Source organism: Mastigoproctus giganteus, chromosome 10, assembly GCF_048544385.1.
Source record: "Mastigoproctus giganteus isolate SK-2022 chromosome 10, ASM4854438v1, whole genome shotgun sequence".
In the NCBI taxonomy this organism is placed as follows: Eukaryota; Metazoa; Arthropoda; class Arachnida; order Uropygi; family Thelyphonidae; genus Mastigoproctus; species Mastigoproctus giganteus.
This window is the reverse complement of record NC_143584.1, coordinates 21894524-21914303: the sequence shown is the minus strand read 5'-3', so window position 1 is coordinate 21914303 and position 19780 is coordinate 21894524. Positions and strand designations below refer to the sequence as shown.

At 36.2% G+C, this 19780-nt stretch overlaps 2 protein-coding genes across 2 annotated transcripts in view; one reads left to right on the top strand and one right to left on the bottom strand.

Annotated features, from left to right (window-relative positions):
* The window catches only part of eIF6 (eukaryotic translation initiation factor 6), a 72711-nt gene extending 61462 nt beyond the window's left edge, over positions 1 to 11249 (top strand). The window contains exon 7 of the mRNA XM_090383755.1: positions 11150 to 11249. Coding sequence (XP_090239881.1) covers positions 11150 to 11159 — 10 coding nt within the window. The 3' untranslated portion in view covers positions 11160 to 11249. The remainder of the gene's footprint in view (positions 1 to 11149) is intronic.
* Positions 11250 to 16155: 4906 nt separating this feature from the next.
* The window catches only part of Polr2C (RNA polymerase III subunit RpII33), a 46073-nt gene continuing 42448 nt past the window's right edge, over positions 16156 to 19780 (bottom strand). The window contains exon 8 of the mRNA XM_090382856.1: positions 16156 to 16321. Coding sequence (XP_090238982.1) covers positions 16156 to 16321 — 166 coding nt within the window. The remainder of the gene's footprint in view (positions 16322 to 19780) is intronic.

Here is a 19780-nt window from a genome sequence, read left to right as displayed (position 1 = left end):
GACTTAAATCTGTTGGATGGCCTGGTGTTGCTATCCAATAGTAATAAAACTTTGAAATCTAGATTTTTCTTCAAGCACAAGTTCAACAGCACAGATCGTAACACTGGGATTACCCAACAAAATAAAGTACAGGGATTTCTCAATTTTTTTTTGACTCGGTCAACAGCGGAGATTCAAAAAGAGTGGAAATGTTGAAAAATTACATCCAACATAGTAGGATTTTCCCCGCACAAAAGCTCAAAAATACTGTTATGTGAAGTTTAATAGCATCTTGGCCTTTTGGCTAAGATCAAAGTGTTACACAAGGTTTGCTGAAAATTTATAACCGTATATATAAGTACTGTATTGTGCTAGGATTTCTGCAATTTATCAATCGTGTTAGTGTTGTAGAAGTACCATGTTATATGGGAGTTGCCTGTATTTAAGAACCTCCCCTCGATCTAAGGATGCTCTCATAATTATGACCAAGGATTTGCTTACCACTTTTGCTGCTACTTTTAATATAACTGGATAGATGCCATCAGCCTCAGGTGCGTGATTTACCATTAGCTTCAGCAGTTTCTCTTCCACTTTCTTCTCGGTTATAACAAAATCCTTTATCTTCCAGTTACAAATTGATGTACTTTTGGTGTGTCGATCCCTAAAAACATTCTTTACGTGTGAATTCAGCTATCTGAATAGAATCATCAGTAGTTATGCTGTTCATAACTAGTGGGCTAATGTTATTCATTCCTTTCCTTTTACTGTTAACATAGAGAATTCTTTGCTACTTTTCTTTGCATTCTTACCCAAGGACTTCTTATAGTCTGCCTTGGCTTGCCAAACTTCCGCTTAGTAACCTGATTGTAGACTAGTTTGTACTTACTGTGGGATTCCATTTTCTCTGCTAACAGATAATCATCCCATGCATTTTTCTTCTCTCTCTCTCTCTCTCTCTCTCTCTCTGCTGTAAGTCTGATCAGTTAATCTGACCTCCATTTAGACTAAACCTCGAACAATATCTTTTTTTTTTTTTTTTTTTGCATGAAAAGCATAGTGGCCTCTATAATTACTTCCCTGAATGCTTCCCATTTAGAATTTGCAGTTGGTATCATCATTTATTGAGGCCCACTGAAAGGAATTTAAAAACTGTCTAATATCACTGTAATCTCCTTTTACCCTTTGACAGTAGCTCTACACTTAAGTCGATCCCATATCAATATATTATGATCACTGTCACTAGTGGTTCCTTTTGACCAACCAGTGGTTATAATCATGACAAATGAATGCAGGAACCAATTATTTTATTGCTTTCTTTTTTCATTTAAGTAGTAAAATTCTTGTGTGCCTACCTATAAATATTTGTTTCATATTGAATAAATTGATAGTTTATTTCCAACTGTATTTACAGACTGAGCCAGTGGGGTACCCAGGTATCATCATAAGGGGGGGAATGGTGACAAGGCTTTTGAGTTTTTTGTAGAACACCTCCTGCATTCTTTTTCTTTAATTTCAAATTTTTGGTTGGGGGGGAGGCCTTATGCCCCCAGACTGGGCACATTCAACTTCAGGGGAATTTGGAAGTTACCCAACATGATTTGTTTCATTGCTTGCACTGTTATGTGTGTTTGCATGTGCACCAGTGAGGTTTGAGGTTTTCTTGGAGCTTCAAGGAATGATAGTTAGCAAACAGCATGTGAAGGTAGTGTTCTACTGACTATCATTTAGATTGTATTGCAGCAATCTAGTTCTTTATTTTTCTGGTAGGGATTTAAGTGAAATTATAAACAAAATATGATCAGTGCTGAAGTATTCAGCTTCTGTGGGGGAAATAGATTAAATAGATTTTCTTCAAAGTTTGTGAAATAGCTTTCCCATTTTGCTATGTGTTATTTCAGCATTAAAAGCAGTTACAGCAGATTAAAACAATGAAGCAAGTTGTGGAAGTTAGCAACAGATGTGTCACAATACTGCAAATTCAAGTGAACTTGTCCAGCACAAATTTGTTATATTTGAAGCATTGCAAGGATAATTTTGCATCCTTGTGTGTGAAAGTATTACAAGTCAATATACTACTTGCATCACGTACAAACCAGCAAATTAACTCATGTTGGTTAAAAAGAGTAAGATTAATAATCATATAGTACAAGGCAAGATTTTTACACTAAAGTTTAAATGTTTATTGAAAAAAAATGGATCATAATAAGTGAAGGCTACAAATTAGAAATACTGATAGGATGGGCCCGAGAAGAGATAAACATCATTGCATTTGATTAAAAATAAAGTGCAGGTATGCTAAAGTACAGGATAATTTAAGTTGTTGGTTTTATAGTGCATTACCATCTCATGCCATATTACATTCTGTGTATTGTGTCTGTACAAATTTGTGTGTTCGTGGATCAGTTTGCAAAAAACTTAATTAAATGAAATGCATATTTATAGTTTTTTCATTAATTTCCATTCTGTATTCAGATCATATATGAATGTCCATTAACATTTTTCTTGACAACAGTCGACGATTAGAATATAATCATTCTGATCCTTTGTGGAATTCACAAGTTTTTGTGGGTTCCCTGTCTTATTCGTTTATTGTGGATGTGGCACTCTTCCTTTTGAGTTGTGAGGAGTCATGATATACATTGCTAAGGGTGGATGTTATTTTAGTTTATTTCTGATTTTATTTTAATTTAATTGTAAGCATATCTTTGTATTCAAATAGCAGAATCATGCTTTGCCAACTTTAATTATTGCAGTAATTTGCTGCATTTATTTCATATTATAATTGGTGTTATAACAGTCTTGGAGACATAACCACATTCATCTTTGTAGCAAAGCAGTAGATCTACACTGAGTTGGCTTTGTGTAGGAATGGAGTGGTCAAAGGCTCAAAGAGTGGAACACCTAATATAGTGGATTCCGGTTAGTTGGGCCACTGGTTAAGGTTAATCGGGGCAGCCATTTATTTGGGACAAATCTTAAAGAACAGAACCCAATCGAGAAAATAGCCAGGGTTTACTTCGCTTAATTGAGACAACATGCCGTTTAATCGGAACAGGAGACCACAACACCGGAGATTAACTCTATGATTGTCTCCGACCGTACCTCGTGGTTTGGTCGGATTTCTGGAGGTCACAACCATAAAACAATAAAAACAGTTAGCAGTCACCTGTTTATTAGGCTTTTCATTTAGTGAAATCTATCATAAACGGATAGTAAATTCGATCTTATTGAATTTGCACTAATACTGACAGCTGAAATTCTGTGGATTATTATGGTGAAATGTGCTTACACTTCCATCAATCATATAAAAAAATATTTTCAGAATTTTCCCTTCATTCCTATTTTTAAAGCTTTGTAACTTGTTACTCGGTTCTCATTTGCACATATTGTATTACTTGCAATTTGTGTGTGCCATGTTCTTTGTTATTGATTGCTTATCTTTTACTGTTTTAAATTTTAATCCCCACCCACAAATGTCAACTAGTTAGTATGTAGTAATTATTCCGATTATCACGTATATTCTTCAGGTTTTCACATATCATTTAATTTTAATTGGTAAGGTAATAAAAGGTAAATTTGTGCATAATACAAAGGGTACTAGGAAAGTTTTGCAATACAGCTTTGTTTATTTAATTTTTTCAAAGTAATTTCCTCTACATTCAATACACCTCTCCATCCTCAGAAACCAATCTTTAAACCAGTTCTGCCAAGTTTCACTAGGGAGTAAAGCACACTCGTTGTCCCAAGCCCGTAGAAGGTCCTCATCACTGGAAAACCGCCTCCCTTTTAGCTTCATTTTCACATGCGGGAACAGTGCAAAGTCGCAGGGAGCAAGGTCTGGGCTGTAGGGAGGGTGCTCGAGAAGTTTCAGTCCTGTCGTGGTCAAATATTCGGTGCAGGCTTTGGCGCGGTGAGCTGGAGCATTATCGTGATGGAGGTACCAGGTGTCCATTCTTGACTTTGGCCGTTCTTCATAGATCCAATGACTTTAGGCAGGCATTGTTCAGTATACCACTTAGCTGTGACTGTCTTCTGCGTGTCCAAAACGACACGTTCCACAATTCCACTCAATTTGAAAAATACAGCTATCATTTTCTTCTTTACAGATCGGGATTTTCTGACAATTACGGGTGTGTCGTCATCATCAAAGACCCAAACTTTGTTTTGAGCCTTGGTCGGCAGATCGTAATAGTACAGCCAAGTCTCGTCACCTGTCACGATGTTGTTCACATACCGAGATTGTCCCTTATCAAACTTTTTTAACATCTCCCGGCACCAAGTCACACGTTGTCATCTGCTCTTCAGTCAGTTGATGTGGCACCCAGAGAGAACAAAGTTTCTTCACGCGCAAATGATCTTGCAGAATTGAACGAATTGCTGGTGCATTTAGGCCCAAAGTATCCTCTATCTGTTGGTAGGTCACTCGCCTGTTTTCGTCAAGCATTTTCCTCACAGCAGTAACGTTTTCCTCCGTAACTGACGTTCGTGGCCTTCCCGGCCTCTCAGAATCCTCCAGAGTGAAATTTCCCCTTTGGAATTCTCTATACCACCTGAATATCGTTGTATGATGTGGACAATCATCATCTAGTGCAAGAGTCATTTCTTCTAAGCACTGGTCTATGGTTAAACCACGCACGAAATTATACCGCAAAACTGTCCTTATCTCATTTCGTGACCACGATGCCATCGCAAGCACTTTACACTCTCACTACTAATGAATAACTGAGCCCATCGACTTGGCGCGGCGGCTACTATGCACGTATGAACATGTCTCAACATGCAGCAACAAGCAGCTTCCTGTGATTCATTGTTGCGTCATATTGCAAAACTTTCCTAGTACCCTTTGTATATCTTTTACTTTTATGGCCTGTGGATAATATTCCTCCTATTTTTGTTAATTAGAATCGCTGTTTAATAGAATTAAAATTCAATTCACAAACGTGATCACGACCAGCACTTACTACACATCGTATAGTGAATGGTATTTTACTATGGTGAGTCCATCGTAACGTGATTGGATTGTACAGTGAACCAATTGTAAAGGGGGGGGAGATCCATCGTATTTTTAACTATATATGTGAAACTTCACATAATTGGGGCAGCCGCTTAATCCGGCCAAAATGGACTAGTCCCGATGTGTACCAAATAACCGGAATCGGCTGTATAAGATTGTAGCTTGCACCCATGCTACGATCAGTTTGAGTGTCTGTGAGGAAGAAGCATTCAGCATAGAGATCTTTCTGACTTTGAATGTGGAATAATTGGGGGGCAAGATGTATAGGCATAAGCATCTCAACAACAGCCAATGCAGCTAATTGCTCCCATTCTATGGTCTCATGAGTCTACTGTGACTAGCTCATAAGTGTTTGAACAACTCAGCCAAAGATCACACATGGGACAGTGACATGTGGTTGATGCCTGTGGTGAGTCTATATGTCTTGTCTTGTGACACTGCAGTGATGCAGTCCAGTGGCCCAGCTAACTACCCAGTACACTGTAGAAACAGCAAGACCAATATCCACTTGGGCTAGGTGCCAGACATTTAGCATGTATAACCTGTGACATTTGATGGCCATCACAGGCACATCAGCACCAACACTGGACCACTGATGTGTGTAAATATATCACCTGGCTTGATGAATCCCATTTTCAGCTCTATCATACTGATGGGCATATCTGCATTTGGAAAAAGCAACGAGGCCATGGCACCTGAATGCACTGTTCGTGTTGGACAGGCCAGAGGTGGTGGTGTGGTTTGGGTTTTTTCATAACATGCTCGGGGTTCTCTGATCATTGTTAATCAACAGCTTGAAGGGAATGCCTTTCTGTCATCACCATCCAAGTATGCCCTTTCGTGATGACAGTATATCCAGACAATTCCAGCATCTTTCAATGGGTGAGTGTGCCATGCCTGGTCAGTTGCCAACTGCTTTCAGGAACATGACAATGAATTCTCTGCCCTTTCATAGCCAACTCCCCTAATCTCAACTCAGTTGAGCAAGTTTGGGACCTACTGGAAAAGGACATTCAATGCTATTACAACCCACCGAGCAATATGCTAGCATTACTGGATACATCTTGCAACACAGGGGTAGAATTACCATGTGACATCCTACAACACCTCGTGGAGTCCATGCCAAGAGATGTATGGCCTGTATTACAGGAAAAGAGTGGCCTCATGAAGTAATAGGTAGGTAGGTGTTGCTAATGCAAAGCCAATGCAATGTATCTTTACTAACTGTATAATCTGTTTGCGCTGTTCGCTTGATGTTTGCAGAGCAATCGGGTACGGGACATGATACTGCCAAGGGGGATGTCTTTGTGTGTGCGCGATGCAAGGAGTGTATCGATATCAGGCAACAACTTGGCGTTCTTGTGGGCCTATATGAGAGCTTGAAGGACAGGGTGGATGCCCTCGAAGAAACTAAATTGAGGGGCCCATCAAGCTCTCAGCTGCCCACATCAACGCCAGAGCTTGCACTTGGGCATCGCGTGACACAGATACAACCCCCAAGGCAGAATGCGCTGGTCCCGAAGGAACTGGTAGTTGTTGGTGACTCTATTGTCAGGGAAACGGGGAACATGCTTTGTAAAAAAGATAGGTGGAACAGGACCAGGGTATGTCTGCCAGGGGCAAAGGTTGATGACGTTGTAGAGCGAATATCATCTTTTAAGGGCACAAAAGGTGATATAGTTGTACACGTTGGCACTAATAATATTAAGAGTAGGAGACCGGCAGAATTACTTAACAAGTACAGGTCACTGTTGAACAAAAGCCGAGAATTAGGGTTGAATTTGAAAGTGTCTGCAATTCTGCCCAGACACGATAGGAGGGAGTATATGATGAGAGCCTTGTCGATCAATTCGGCCCTGGAAAGATTGTGCAAGGCTCAAGGGGTAGAATTTTTTTCAGCCTGGACTGTACTTGTTAATAGGAGAGATTGCTTCTACAGGGATGGGATACACTTAAATAGAAAGGGTGCAAGAATATTTGCTGATGCTATCGAGGCAGTGTTAGGTGGGTCGGAAAACTGCTAGCTTGGGGGGAGACAAAGACCAATAGATTGACAGTAGCCACTGGCAGAGGTGAAAGAGATTCTTGCACTGCTTCTATTAGAATGAGCAGAAGCCTGAAAAACAAGATGCATGGTATTTCAGAGACTGCTGGGAGCCATTGCGGTACAAGTAAACACATGGGTTGTGTTAGGGTAGCTAAGAATAGAAACAGGTGCAGGTATACTTGCGTGTACACCAATGCTAGGAGTTTAGTAAATAAATTTGATGAATTTGAGGTATTGCTCAAAACATCAAAGGCAGATATTGTTGGGATATCAGAGATGTGGTGTCACACAGATATAAGGGATGCAGAACTGCAATTTGGGGAGTACAAAGTCTACAGAAAGGATAGGAAGGGGGGAGGGGTTATGCTATTAGTTAAGAAACACATAAAAACCAAGGAAGTGAAGCCAGTCGACATCGCTGGACAGTGCAGTGTTGAGTCAGTTTGGTGTGACATAAGCATTGGGAGATCAAAATTGAGAGTAGGAGTGTGCTATAGGCCTAATGACTCTGATGAGTATAATAAGGAACTGTACAGGGAAATAGAGTGGGCCAGTAAATCAGAGAGTCTTATAATGGGAGATTTTAATTTCCCAGATATTGACTGGAATTTGGGGGCTGGTTACTCACACACTAGCAGGGCTTTTGTGGAATTATTGGATGATTGTTTTCTACATCAGCATGTTCGGGAGGCAACTAGAGGGAGTAATACTCTTGATTTGATTATCAGCAGTGATTCTTCATGTATTAAGAATCTGCAGATAAATGAACCACTAGGTGGCAGTGATCACAGTGTGCTGAAGTGGGATTTACTGAAAGAGGTAACTACCATTAGGGGTAAAGGGAAGGGTTATTGCTTCCGTAAAGGCGACTACGATGGACTGAGACAGTATTTAAATTCTATACAGTGGGACCAACTGATGATGTTACCAACAGCAAATTCAAAATGGGAAGCATTCAAAGAACTTATCTTGGAAGCTACTAGGCTTTACATATCAACTAAGAAATATTGTTCAAGGTTTAGGCCAAAATGGATGTCAGATGAACTAATGAGGCATATGGCAGAGAAGAAAAATGCATGGGATACATACAAATTAACACATGACACAGAAGCCTATGATAGATACAAGTTGATATGCAACCAAGTTACAAAGGAGGTTAGGCAGGCGAAGGCAGATTACGAGAAATCCTTGGCAAGGGATGCAAAGAAAAACAGCAAAGAGTTCTTTACTTATGTAAACTCTAGAAGGAAGGGGATGAATCAGATTGGTCCACTTGATATTGATGGGTCAACTGTTGATGATCCTGCTCAGGTAGCTAACAAACTAAATGAATATTTTGCATCGACATTCACACATGAGGAGTTATTCAGCAAGGGGAATGCCAGAGGTGTATTCAACTCTAGCAGTAAGCTACAGAATCTTGAAATAACTGGGAGTAAAGTGGAGGAGAAACTGTTGAAGATAAACACAAGAAAGGCACCCGGGGTGGATGGGATCTATCCAGTTATATTAAAGGAGGCAGCAAAGGAAGTAAGCAAACCCTTAGCCATAATTATGAGAGCTTCCTTGGACTCAGGGGAGGTACCCATAGACTGGAAATGTGCAAATGTGATTCACAAAGGAGGATCAAAGGCTGACACAAGTAATTATAGACCTGTGAGCTTAACTTCTGTTCCAGGAAAATTAATGGAGGCACTGGTTAAAGAAGCACTGCAGGATCATTTAGACAAGACTTCAGTTATAGCTCAGACACAGCATGGTTTTGTTAAGGGGAAGTCTTGCCTGATCAACTTGATTGGATACTATGATGCAGTCACAAAAGAACTGGATGCAGGGAATAACTTTGATATTATATACTTGGATCTTAGAAAGGCTTTTGATACTGTTGCACATGGAAGACTGCTACACAAATTGGAGCAGTGTGACATTGGAGGCAAATTGCTGCTATGGATAAAGGGGTAGTTGAGGGGGAGAAGACAGAGTGGTAATCAATGGACACTGCTCATCGTGGACTAATGTAATTAGTGGAGTCCCTCAGGGCTCAGTGTTGGGTCCATTATTGTTTTCTGTATTTATAAATGATATTGATGATGGTATATCAAGCTTAATGTCCAAGTTTGCAGATGATACAAAGGTTGGCAGGGTTGTCAAGGACACTACTGACACTATGCTGCTGCAACAGGATCTGGAAAGGTTGAGCAGATGGGCTGCGAGGTGGCAAATGAAGTTTAACATTGACAAATGTAAAGTACTACACATGGAAAACAGCAACCCCAGAGCAACGTATCAACTCTGTGGTACTACACTGACAGTGGTAGAGAATGAAAGGGACTTGGGGGTGATTGTGCAGGCAGATATGAAGTTCTCTGAGCAGTGCAGACGGGCTGCAAGAGTAGCTCATGGAGTATTGTCAATGATATACAGGAATTTTTCCAGCAGGGATAAGGAGGTGATTATTCCATTGTATAAGGCAATGGTCAGGCCACACCTAGAGTACTGTATACAGGTCTGGAGGCCTCATTTCAAGAAGGATGTAGAGCTGCTGGAACGAGTACAGAGAAGGGCAACAAGATTAGTGAATGGAACAAAGGGGTGCTCTTACGAAGAAAGGCTTAAGTTTTGCAAATTACAGTGTCTGGAGACTAGGCACCAGCGAGGTGATCTGATAGAGGTGTATAAAGCCTTGAATGGTTTAAGCATGCTCAATGCTGATGGGATTCTTCCTCTAGCTCAGAAAAATCACCTGAGAGGGCATAAATTCAAATTGAGGAAAGACAGATGTAGGATAGACGTGCGGAAATTTGCCTTTAGCCAGCGGGTGGTTGGTTGGTGGAACAGACTGCCATCCCTTGTGGTGGAGGTTGATAGCCTAAATAAGTTTAAGGCTCAGCTGGACAGGTATTTTGAACGAACAGAGGGGTGAAGTGGAAGTGGGTTTTTTTTTTTTTTTTTTTTGGCTGATGCTGCATAAGCTTGCTTTCTTGCATCAAATGCCTCTACTAATGCTAATGCTAATCTAAACAACATAAGAAATAATATATACTGACTCCTTGATTATGCTGTCTTACCTTATAAAGCATTAAAATTCATTCTCATTGAAACTTCTGTAGAATACACTATTTTGTATTTTGTCAGGGAAAGGAAATATGATATTTTAATTTGTTGGATGCATAAAGTCACACTGGAATTAAAGGAAATGAATTAGCCAACATATGGCAAGTCTTGGAATGAATAAAATGCCAAAAAATTCTGTTACGTAAAACCCACTATGGGCTTAGTCTCTGGAAAGTGTGACAAGAAGTAATTTTAGCATGACTTGGATTTGTTAGATATTTAACATCTGCAAGAAGAAAACCTCTAGGAAATGTCTTCAAGTAATCCTATAAAACAAATACATTCTGCTGATAGTTTATTGCTGTAAATTGGACATTCAGTGGTTTTCCCCCCATCTTTCCCCTTCTCAGTTACCTAACAAGACAAAACTTATGCACTGCTCTTAACATGAGGCATGGTGATGGTCAGGTCAGTGAAAACTGTTTTAATTCTGCAGAGTGCCAAGTTTTACACTTGACAAATAACAACCCAAAAATAATATATATTGGGAGGGGATGAATTGAAAAAAATAGAGCAGGAAAAGGATTTGAGTTACAATATAGGTAGATGGGTTCTTTATGCCATGCAGATAAGCAGCAAGAAGAGCCCATTGTCGTTGTTGGTTTATCAAACAATTCCATATAGAGATGGATAGCTTATAATTCCACTGTATATAAGGCAATGAAGCTACACTTTTAGAGTATTTATTGATAAGGTCCACAGTGTACTTGGTAAGACTCAAGGATGCCCATATAGGATAGGCTGAATATGTGGACTCTGTTACTTCAGGAGATATGTAGTTCTTGTACCCAAAACATTATTTACTTATGTAAAAATACTGAGATTATGAAACAAAATATGGTTATGGCATGTGAGGAAAGTATGTGTTATTCTTAAATTATCAAAAATGCATAATATTTTGCTAAGTTTTGGTTTAATAACAAAGCCAATTTATTGACTTGTTTTTCTCTTTTGACAGGACAAACTGACTGATAATGTTTTTTTTTTATTTTCAGCTTGGCATAAGACATTCACGAGGATATCTGCATCACCATTCTTTTTTTCCTTAATTAGGAAATGCTGTACAGTTTCAGTAATAAAATGTTTTATTGCTCATTTATTTGTATTATTTTGTTTCTGTAAAAGTAAGCCTCTAAAATCAGAGCTTGCTGATCAGTTACTTTTTTTAAGATGGCTTTTCTGGCTGTGGTAAAATCCAAATCCAACATACAAAACAATTATTGTAGGGTTTTGTGGATGCATTGTCTGAGTCATGTCAGATTTTTTAACCTTTAATTATAAGGAATAATTTTACAATCAATTTCTTCCACTGATTATGGTTATGTCAAACTGAGAGAGAGAGAGAGAGAGACCTTTTCAGTCACCTTTTAGAAAAATTCAGTGTAAATAACTCAGTAACTGCATGTTGTTAGAACCATGTTTTCAAAGATTCTTCCTTGGAAAACTATATGCTAACCAAACATTAATTTCCCCTATAAATTCATGGGAAATTAATGTTTGGTTAACATTACATTTAGTTTCGTAATGATATGTTCCCCTAGATTTTCAAAATTTGATTTTTTAAAAATGAAATATGAATAAATACACTACTGTCCATACACGATGATAAGCTAATTTTGTTTAAAAATTTCATTCAAATAAAGCTGACAAGCTGCTTCCTTCTTCAAAAAGAATATTATAGCAAAGAGCAACATCAGGAAGGTATCTGATAACATTACTGCTTCTTGCAACATTGGGATCACAATCCTTTGACTCCTATTATTTCTTTGAAGAGGTACCATAGAATTCATTGCTATCATCCCTTTCTTTAGTTTGCATTTGTGCCTGCAATTCAATCAAATCATTAGTCTTCTCTGATGAGATTCCAGCAACTCATTCACATTTCATTATCCATTTCAGGTTAAGGTGTTTTGTTGTGTCAAATTTCCTGTTTTTTTTTTTTTTTTTTTACTTGGATGTTTTTATAGTCATGGACAAAAACTGCTGGCAAAGCCTTCTCTAACAACCCATCATGGGGAGTGCTTAAAATTTTTCTAGCTTGCAGCAATATTTCTTACTGCTGTAGGAATGGTTATATCCCTTCCAAAAACTGTGTGAAAGTTGTTGCTCCTTTCCCTAGCAACAGTAGCCATGGTTCTTTTTAAATAATGTTGCTTAAAGATGAAAATGACTCCTTGATCCATAGAGGACAGAAGGAGCACTAGTTTAATAGTGTTAAGAATCCACAATATGAGGAGGATGATGAGCAATGTCAAAGACTAAAATGCCTTATATTAGTATAATCATGTTCTTTTCCAGCAACTATTTTTCCACTTGTAGTATAAAATAGTGCAGAAACCATTCCTGGAAACAAGTGGAGTAATCTGTGCTTTCTTATTCAATTTGTAGATCACTGACAGTGAAAACAAACATTTTTGAAAGCCCATGACTTCTCACTATGATACACTAAAAGTAGCTTTAATCAGAAGTCACCAGTTGCATTACCACCTATTAATGAAGTCAGTCTTTCACAGCTTGAAAACGGCAATTTCTTCTACTCAATTTCAGTGCATGTCCAAGAGGCCATCTTCCAGAATAATCTAGTTTCATTGAACACTTGATTGCTATTGTATCCCCCCACCACCACCTTCAATAATCAATAATTTTAGAATGTTGGGGGAAATCCACAGCTGCTTCTGAATGGGGAAAATTCAGAAATCGGGGAAAACTCCAGCCAACTTCTCCTGTCGACTTTATATTATGCAGTCCTGGTCAGATATTGTATCTTTGAAACCATTAAAAGGATTATTTAATGGATTAAAATTATTACAGTCATCTTTTCCCATACAAGTTTTCATAGGTAATATCTTTCCTTCTCTTGAATCATTGCAAGGTTAGCTGGAATTTGACACATGCATTTTTCATCAATCCATATTTTCAGAAGTTTTTCTGTTATGCTGCTGTGTGCATGAGTGGAAGTAATTTGCTTACTGCCAAAACCAATCTTCACTCATTTGCTAATTCACTCCTTATCCTTTACTATGATATTTATTTTTGTGCATGCTAACTCTAACTCACACCCAATAGATACTATACCTTCACCACTTTCAGCTATTATTTTCATTTACTCTTCAAAACCTTCAAACCTTCATTTACTCTTCAAAACCAGGAGCATCTTCCCTGTTTTATCTTTTCACTCATCTTGAACCACACAGTAAAAAAACTCTTAGATTCCATTAAAACCATGGAAACAGAATGAGTGACCACGATGGAAATGTTTGAGACTGCCAAAACAGTACTGAAAGCAAACCAAAACCTTGATTTTAGTTTTGCTTCCAGATTTATAAGGGATGTTAACTTCTAATTTATTTATATCTATAACATTTATTTATATCCATAACTATTTTCTTTTATACTCTGAAGCAGTCATAAGGATCAGACAATACAGTGGTTGTTTTCAAGGATGTCAGTGTGTGCCAAAGATGTGAAACTGTATGTACCTATAGATATGATTGTATATTGAACAAACAGTATTACTATGGAGCATATGTATCACTGGATGTACGGTAACTGAATGTTAGGTATAACTTGAAAACAAACGACCACACAAATGCCACTATGCTTGTACTAACTAGAAACTATTAGCTACATTAAGAATCTAGTTGGAATTTGCTGCCTTCACCTAGAGCTAAGGTTAAAAACTAAGAGGCATATTTTTTTCAGCCTGCCTCATAAAACACGAAAGGTGAATTCAACTTTTAAAATTGCTGGTTGTACTTGGCACTGGTTGAAATAAAAGTAAAGCAGTTCTTCCTCCCATGATCTCACTCCAATTAACCATAACTGTTTTCTTTTATTATTTTAAAAATAAGGTATTCATGAAAAAAAAAAAAAAAAAAAAATTTTTTTTTTTTAGACAGTATTTGTAAATGCTAAGTCTTGGTAGAAACATTTTTTGTAAATACTAGTCTTGGTAGTAAGCTTTTTTTTTTTTTTAAATCTTTGATGACAGTTTGCACGTGGAACTTGCAGTGCAAATCATAAGCATTTTAATTCTTAAAATTTATTAAAGAAAAGATAACCCACTGTTTCTAGCCACCATCCTAGTAAATAACTGAATTTGTATATGACAGATTAATGTGGGGTTTGTATCACCCATATGCGAGGATAGTTACTTATCCAAATGTTATTTATTCAAGTTAGGAATTTTTTTTTATTAGAGAAAGCTTAGTTTAATTTTAAATATTGGCCAGTATGGATGCTGCAGAAAATAATTCATAATGTATGCACAACTGGTTCACTGACCTAAAGAAAAATGATTGTGAGAAATTTCAGCATCATTTCTACTACCAAATTTTAACCTGTCTAAGGCCTGCATTTCAAGGCACTGGTGGTATTAGGTAAGAATTGTTTCACTTCTGAATGTTGCAAACTCTTAGATGTTCACAAAGTCATAATGGTACAACAGTTAGAAATACTTTTTACCTAGTATAGCTAAACTAACCAGTATCGTATCTTGGTGTTTACTATTCACATCTTTCAAAACACAGCACTAAATCTGAGTAAAAGTTATATTAAGCAGTGATCATACATCTGTCTTAAATATAAATATTTATCTACAAGCTTTATGATTAAAAATTGTAAAAATGCAGAAGAATAAAGAGTTCATGATTGAAGTAGAAATTTGTACACTATTTTAGTAGACACTCATTCTAACACTCACTTGGAAGCATGTTATATGTTTAAAAAAACCACATTTCAGTCTAATAAAGATTATAAATACAGTGGACCCTCACTTTACGATTGGTTCACTGTACAATATGTAGTAACTGACATGTAAAAATCGGAAGAATATTTTTCATAGGTTAGAAAAATAAATTTATGCTTACATCCATAGCTTAATTAATACTGTAATATATATACATACCTAATATATATACATACCTAACTGATATTTCTGTGCACTGACTTTTTTTTTGGGGGGGGGGTTATAAAATTTAAAACAGTAAAAAAGATAAGCAATCAGTAACAAAGAACAGAGCATGCACAAATTGCAAATAACACGATACGCACAAGTGAGATACAGAGTAACAAGTTTATGAAGCTTCTTAAGAAACAGGAATGAAGAGAAGATTCTGAAAATTATGGTTGTGACCTCCAGAAATGTGCTTTATAAAAATATCACAAAGGTGTTCAAAATTGATTCTTATAACTGAACATGATAATGAAGTGCATTTTAATGATTTGGGTTGTTTTTTTTTTTTTTTTTAATTTGATGGTGTTTTCTTTTGCCATTATTTCATTGAACAACAATGTAACATCCTCCCCGAAACTTATCTCATATTTTATCATAGGGTTGCCAGATTTCTATGACTGAATTAAAGGACGCTCAAAAATAATTAATGCTACCACTCTCTAACCCCTCCCACCCCAAAAAAAGAAAAAAATTGAATGATTTTTTAGTTAATAATTAAACATTGTTTATATTTTTAGATTTTGGGTTAAAAATTAGTTTTCATATTGACTTAATGTTTCTAAATTTTAGTTTAATTTAGAATTTTAAATATTTAATGGTAAACTATGGCTTTCTATATGGAAGGATATGAATTGATCCAAATATTTTAATACAAGTTTAGTGCATTAATTGACATCAAGCTAAAGTAATTTTAGGTAGGTGAAAAAAAGAAAAAAGGGGGAAAAAAATACTGGTTTAATAGCTCAGAAATCATTCACATTGAACATATTTTGTATTACTTCAAGCAGCCTTAAGAACTTCGGCATCATATTTAATTTTCTCAGAAAAATCTAAACAATTATCTTTAAAATTGAAGTAGATCATTAGTTCACTTTTTATGAGTAAAACTGAACATCTATTTCACCCATCCCTCCACTTAGAGTTCATTACACTAAAAATCCTTTCTGAATTTGCCAAAGTCCCCGGCACTGAAAAAACATATGAAATGACCTTGAAAATATTTGGAAGCTTAAAATCACCTTTCAAAATTAAATTCCATTGACTTACTCAAACAAGTTCTAAATTTTTCAGAGGTTGACACAGTTTCATAATTTGTTGATTTTTATCAGATAAATCATTCATATCCAACTTGAGTTTTTCTATTAATTTAAAATATTCTGCTACTTCAACAAATGAGTCATAGTTAGGACAACCATTTTTAAAGCTTAATTTGCTGTTTCAAAAAAAGGGGTATTTTCATTAAAATTAAAATTTCATTCCTAAATATTTCAATGCATCATAAAATGATTTGGAATCATTTATTACTGTGCTTTTAACTACAGGGTCTAATTTCTGAAAATGCTGATGAACTTGATACCCAAAAAATTCTCGATCAAGGCAATTTGCAAACTGAATGAGCATTTTGCATCCACATTCACACGAGGAGTTATTTAAGGAGGGGAATACCAATTCTTTAGTGAATTTTTTAGATCATTCGTTATATGAAAAATTTCACTAGCACACGTTTCGTTCTTTTCAAGCTCTTTTATTGCTTTGCAAATTATTTCAATTGCATACATTGAGAAATGAAAATATAATTCTATAATTATAGGGACCTCTGTTGAATTTTCATTAATTTCAAGGATTTTAAAAAGCTGTTTGGAACAGTCTTGGCTTGCTTACAAAATAAAGGCTCAAAACCTTCCATGAAAGAAAAAGTTGTCCTATACATGGTTGTAAAGAAAGCCATCTAGTTATGTGCCTTAAAATTTCCTTAAACTTTGTTTCAGCAAACTCATGAAATTCTTTAAGGTTATTCCTTCTTTTAGCTGAAACAGAAAAATGACAATATATTTTCAATATCAATATCTAAATTACCAAAATTTTTTTTTAGCCAAATAATGTGAGCATGGTAGTTTGCTTTAATTACGTCTTCATTTAATTTTTTAATATTTTGGAAGAAGGATTTATTACTCCCAAAATTAGTTTTCATTTTCTGCACTGAAACTGGGTACCCTTTACCAATCCTAAATTACTCATTGAAATTTTTAGGCACTCAAACATTCCATCGTCATTTTCATCAGCATTTTCAAAAAAATCAAATAAACAGTTTGTAGGACCATATTCTTTGTTGAAAAACTGAATTGACAAAGGAAACATTTTCATATTCTTTCTTTCTAGTAGAAGCATCAATCTGTAAACAAAAAAAATAATGGTGGATCATGATGTTTTTAATTATCCAAAACAACTTGCAATGTATTTTTACCTAAAACATTAGAAACAATGGCAGCAGATTCAGTTCTTCCACATGATATTTTTTTATTATTGTCAAGTTTAGAGTTCAATTTCATGCTACAATCTAATGAGTTATAAGGATGGTGATGCTTAATTGAATGATGAATGAGTTATTTTGGCTGCAGTAATTAAATTCTCTTCTTTCGTATTCTTTTTCACAAGAAACCTATCAAGAAGATTTGAAGAATTTGCCGATTTATGAGCTGGTCAGTCTTTATGCTCAGTAACTGCTAAGATGCCCATATAACTAACTTTAAATACATTTCTGCATGGGAGACATCTTGCCTCATGAGGATCATTTGTTGAAGCTAGCCATTCATATTCTTGCTCCCAATTTTTGTTATAAGAACAAAGCCTCTTCTTTTTTTAGAGGAAATTCCATTTTTGATGGAACCGTATAAGTGAAATAGATAAACATTTCTTTGTAAAGTTATAGGAAAAACAGTTTAAACAAATCCACTGAACTCCACATGATAAAAAGTGATTTTTCCAATACCTATAATTATATACCAGTTGCAAGATTTTCATAAAATTAGATCATGGCCACACGGTGTAGGTTTTTATGCTTTGTCAAAAAAATATATAATTTCATCGAGAAGTATGAAGTTAAGTGCAGGATGTTCGTGAAACTACATATATGAGCCGGAGAGGCTAGAATAGGTTAAGATTATCTCTTTATGATTCATTTTGCATTTGAGGTGGTTTTTAACAACTTTGAAATGAAATTGTGATTTTTTTTTTTTTTTTTTTGTCAGTTTGGGGGCCCTGCACATGTGGGGTCTGAAGCATATGCCTACACTTGTGCAGAAATCCACCACTGCCATTACAAGGCACAGGCATTGAAAAACGATAATAAAGGACAAATTGCATCCTTTCTTGTTTCAATAAAGAACAGATGTGGCACAATTGTCAAATTATTATTTTTTCAAAATGGGGGGGGGGGATTCCAGAATGCAAAAATTGCAGTGTTACAAAATACTGTTTTATCTAAAGTATCTTTAGAATATATAAAAAGTTTAAAATCTAGTTTTTCACAACAACCATCATTTCCCATTGTATCATAAATAATATCACTTGGTAAATACTAATTTGTATTTCAGGGATGCTAAGAACAAAAATTCTTTCGTGGGTTTTATGAGGAGCCTTCATACCAACAAGCATGCTCAAGTAGCCATAGGGATTTGAATATATATTTGGGTGAGTGGGAGGAAACCACATTCTCCAGCATTTAAATAGTCTTTTTTTTGCATCTTGGTCTATTAGCAAGTACATTTATTGTAAATTTCTCGGTTATTTCCAAAAACTGCTGTGAATATTTAATGTAATCAGTTTAATTGTAAGTTTAGGTTTGTTTGTCTTAATATAGCCCTCAGAACAACCTGAAAATCGTTGGGATGTGGACTCTGAGGTGCTGAAAGCATTCCACATGCAGACTTCATCGCCTCCTACAACTGCCTTGAATCGGACAACAATGGATCCCTGGAAATAACTTACCAGATGGATGAACCATGAGTATAAAGGGATGCACCTGTGTTCCTGTCTCCAGAGTGTTTGATTCCTTCTGTAAAAGGGGGGTCCACTAGAAGGGACATTGCAAATTTTAAATTATTTTACAGTGCCTTGCAGAATCGTCTAATTTTGGCTGATGCTAAAATATCAAAAGTGCAGTTCCACGTTCTGAATAAAAAAGGAAAATAACCCCCAAAGGGAGGTGCCAGAAACATCTCCACCAAGACTATCAGGCAATCATTAGCCACAATAGGTTATGGGAGCTGCCAACCCACCAGAGTCCCATTGCTAACATGACGACACTGCCTAAAGCTGGTAATCAGTGTAAATTTTTTCCATACTCAATCTTACAAAGATTTTTATACTGATCACAAATGGCAGATTTTAAATCAAGTCAAATGAAGAGTTTGCATCATCTCCTATAAGAATTATTTTATTTTATTTTTTTTCAGTTGTGAAACACTGTTGAACTAATTAACCAACCTGTTTACTAGTACGTGACTTCAGAAATAAGTATTTTTTAACTATCAGCATAGAGCTTTTGTTAGTATTCCTGGTTTGCTGCTTGCCCATTTGGGACTATCTCATCTAGGTTGAGAAGAGATGGGGGCTCTCAGCTCATGGCAACACAAACACAAAAAAAAAAAAAAAAAAAAAAAAACAAACCAACCATTAAAACAGCAGGTATAGTTTTGATCACAAATCTGGATTTAAAGAAATCCCTTAACAGCTAAAGGATTCAGGAATTTCTTGGTATATCAAAAATATCCACAAATTGACCATTTAAAAGTCTGATTAGTGACTGAATTTTTAAAAATATTGAATTTAAAAGTTCTCTTTCAGTTACAGTTCTAGTAAATTGTCTATACTAGGTGATTTTCCACCATTC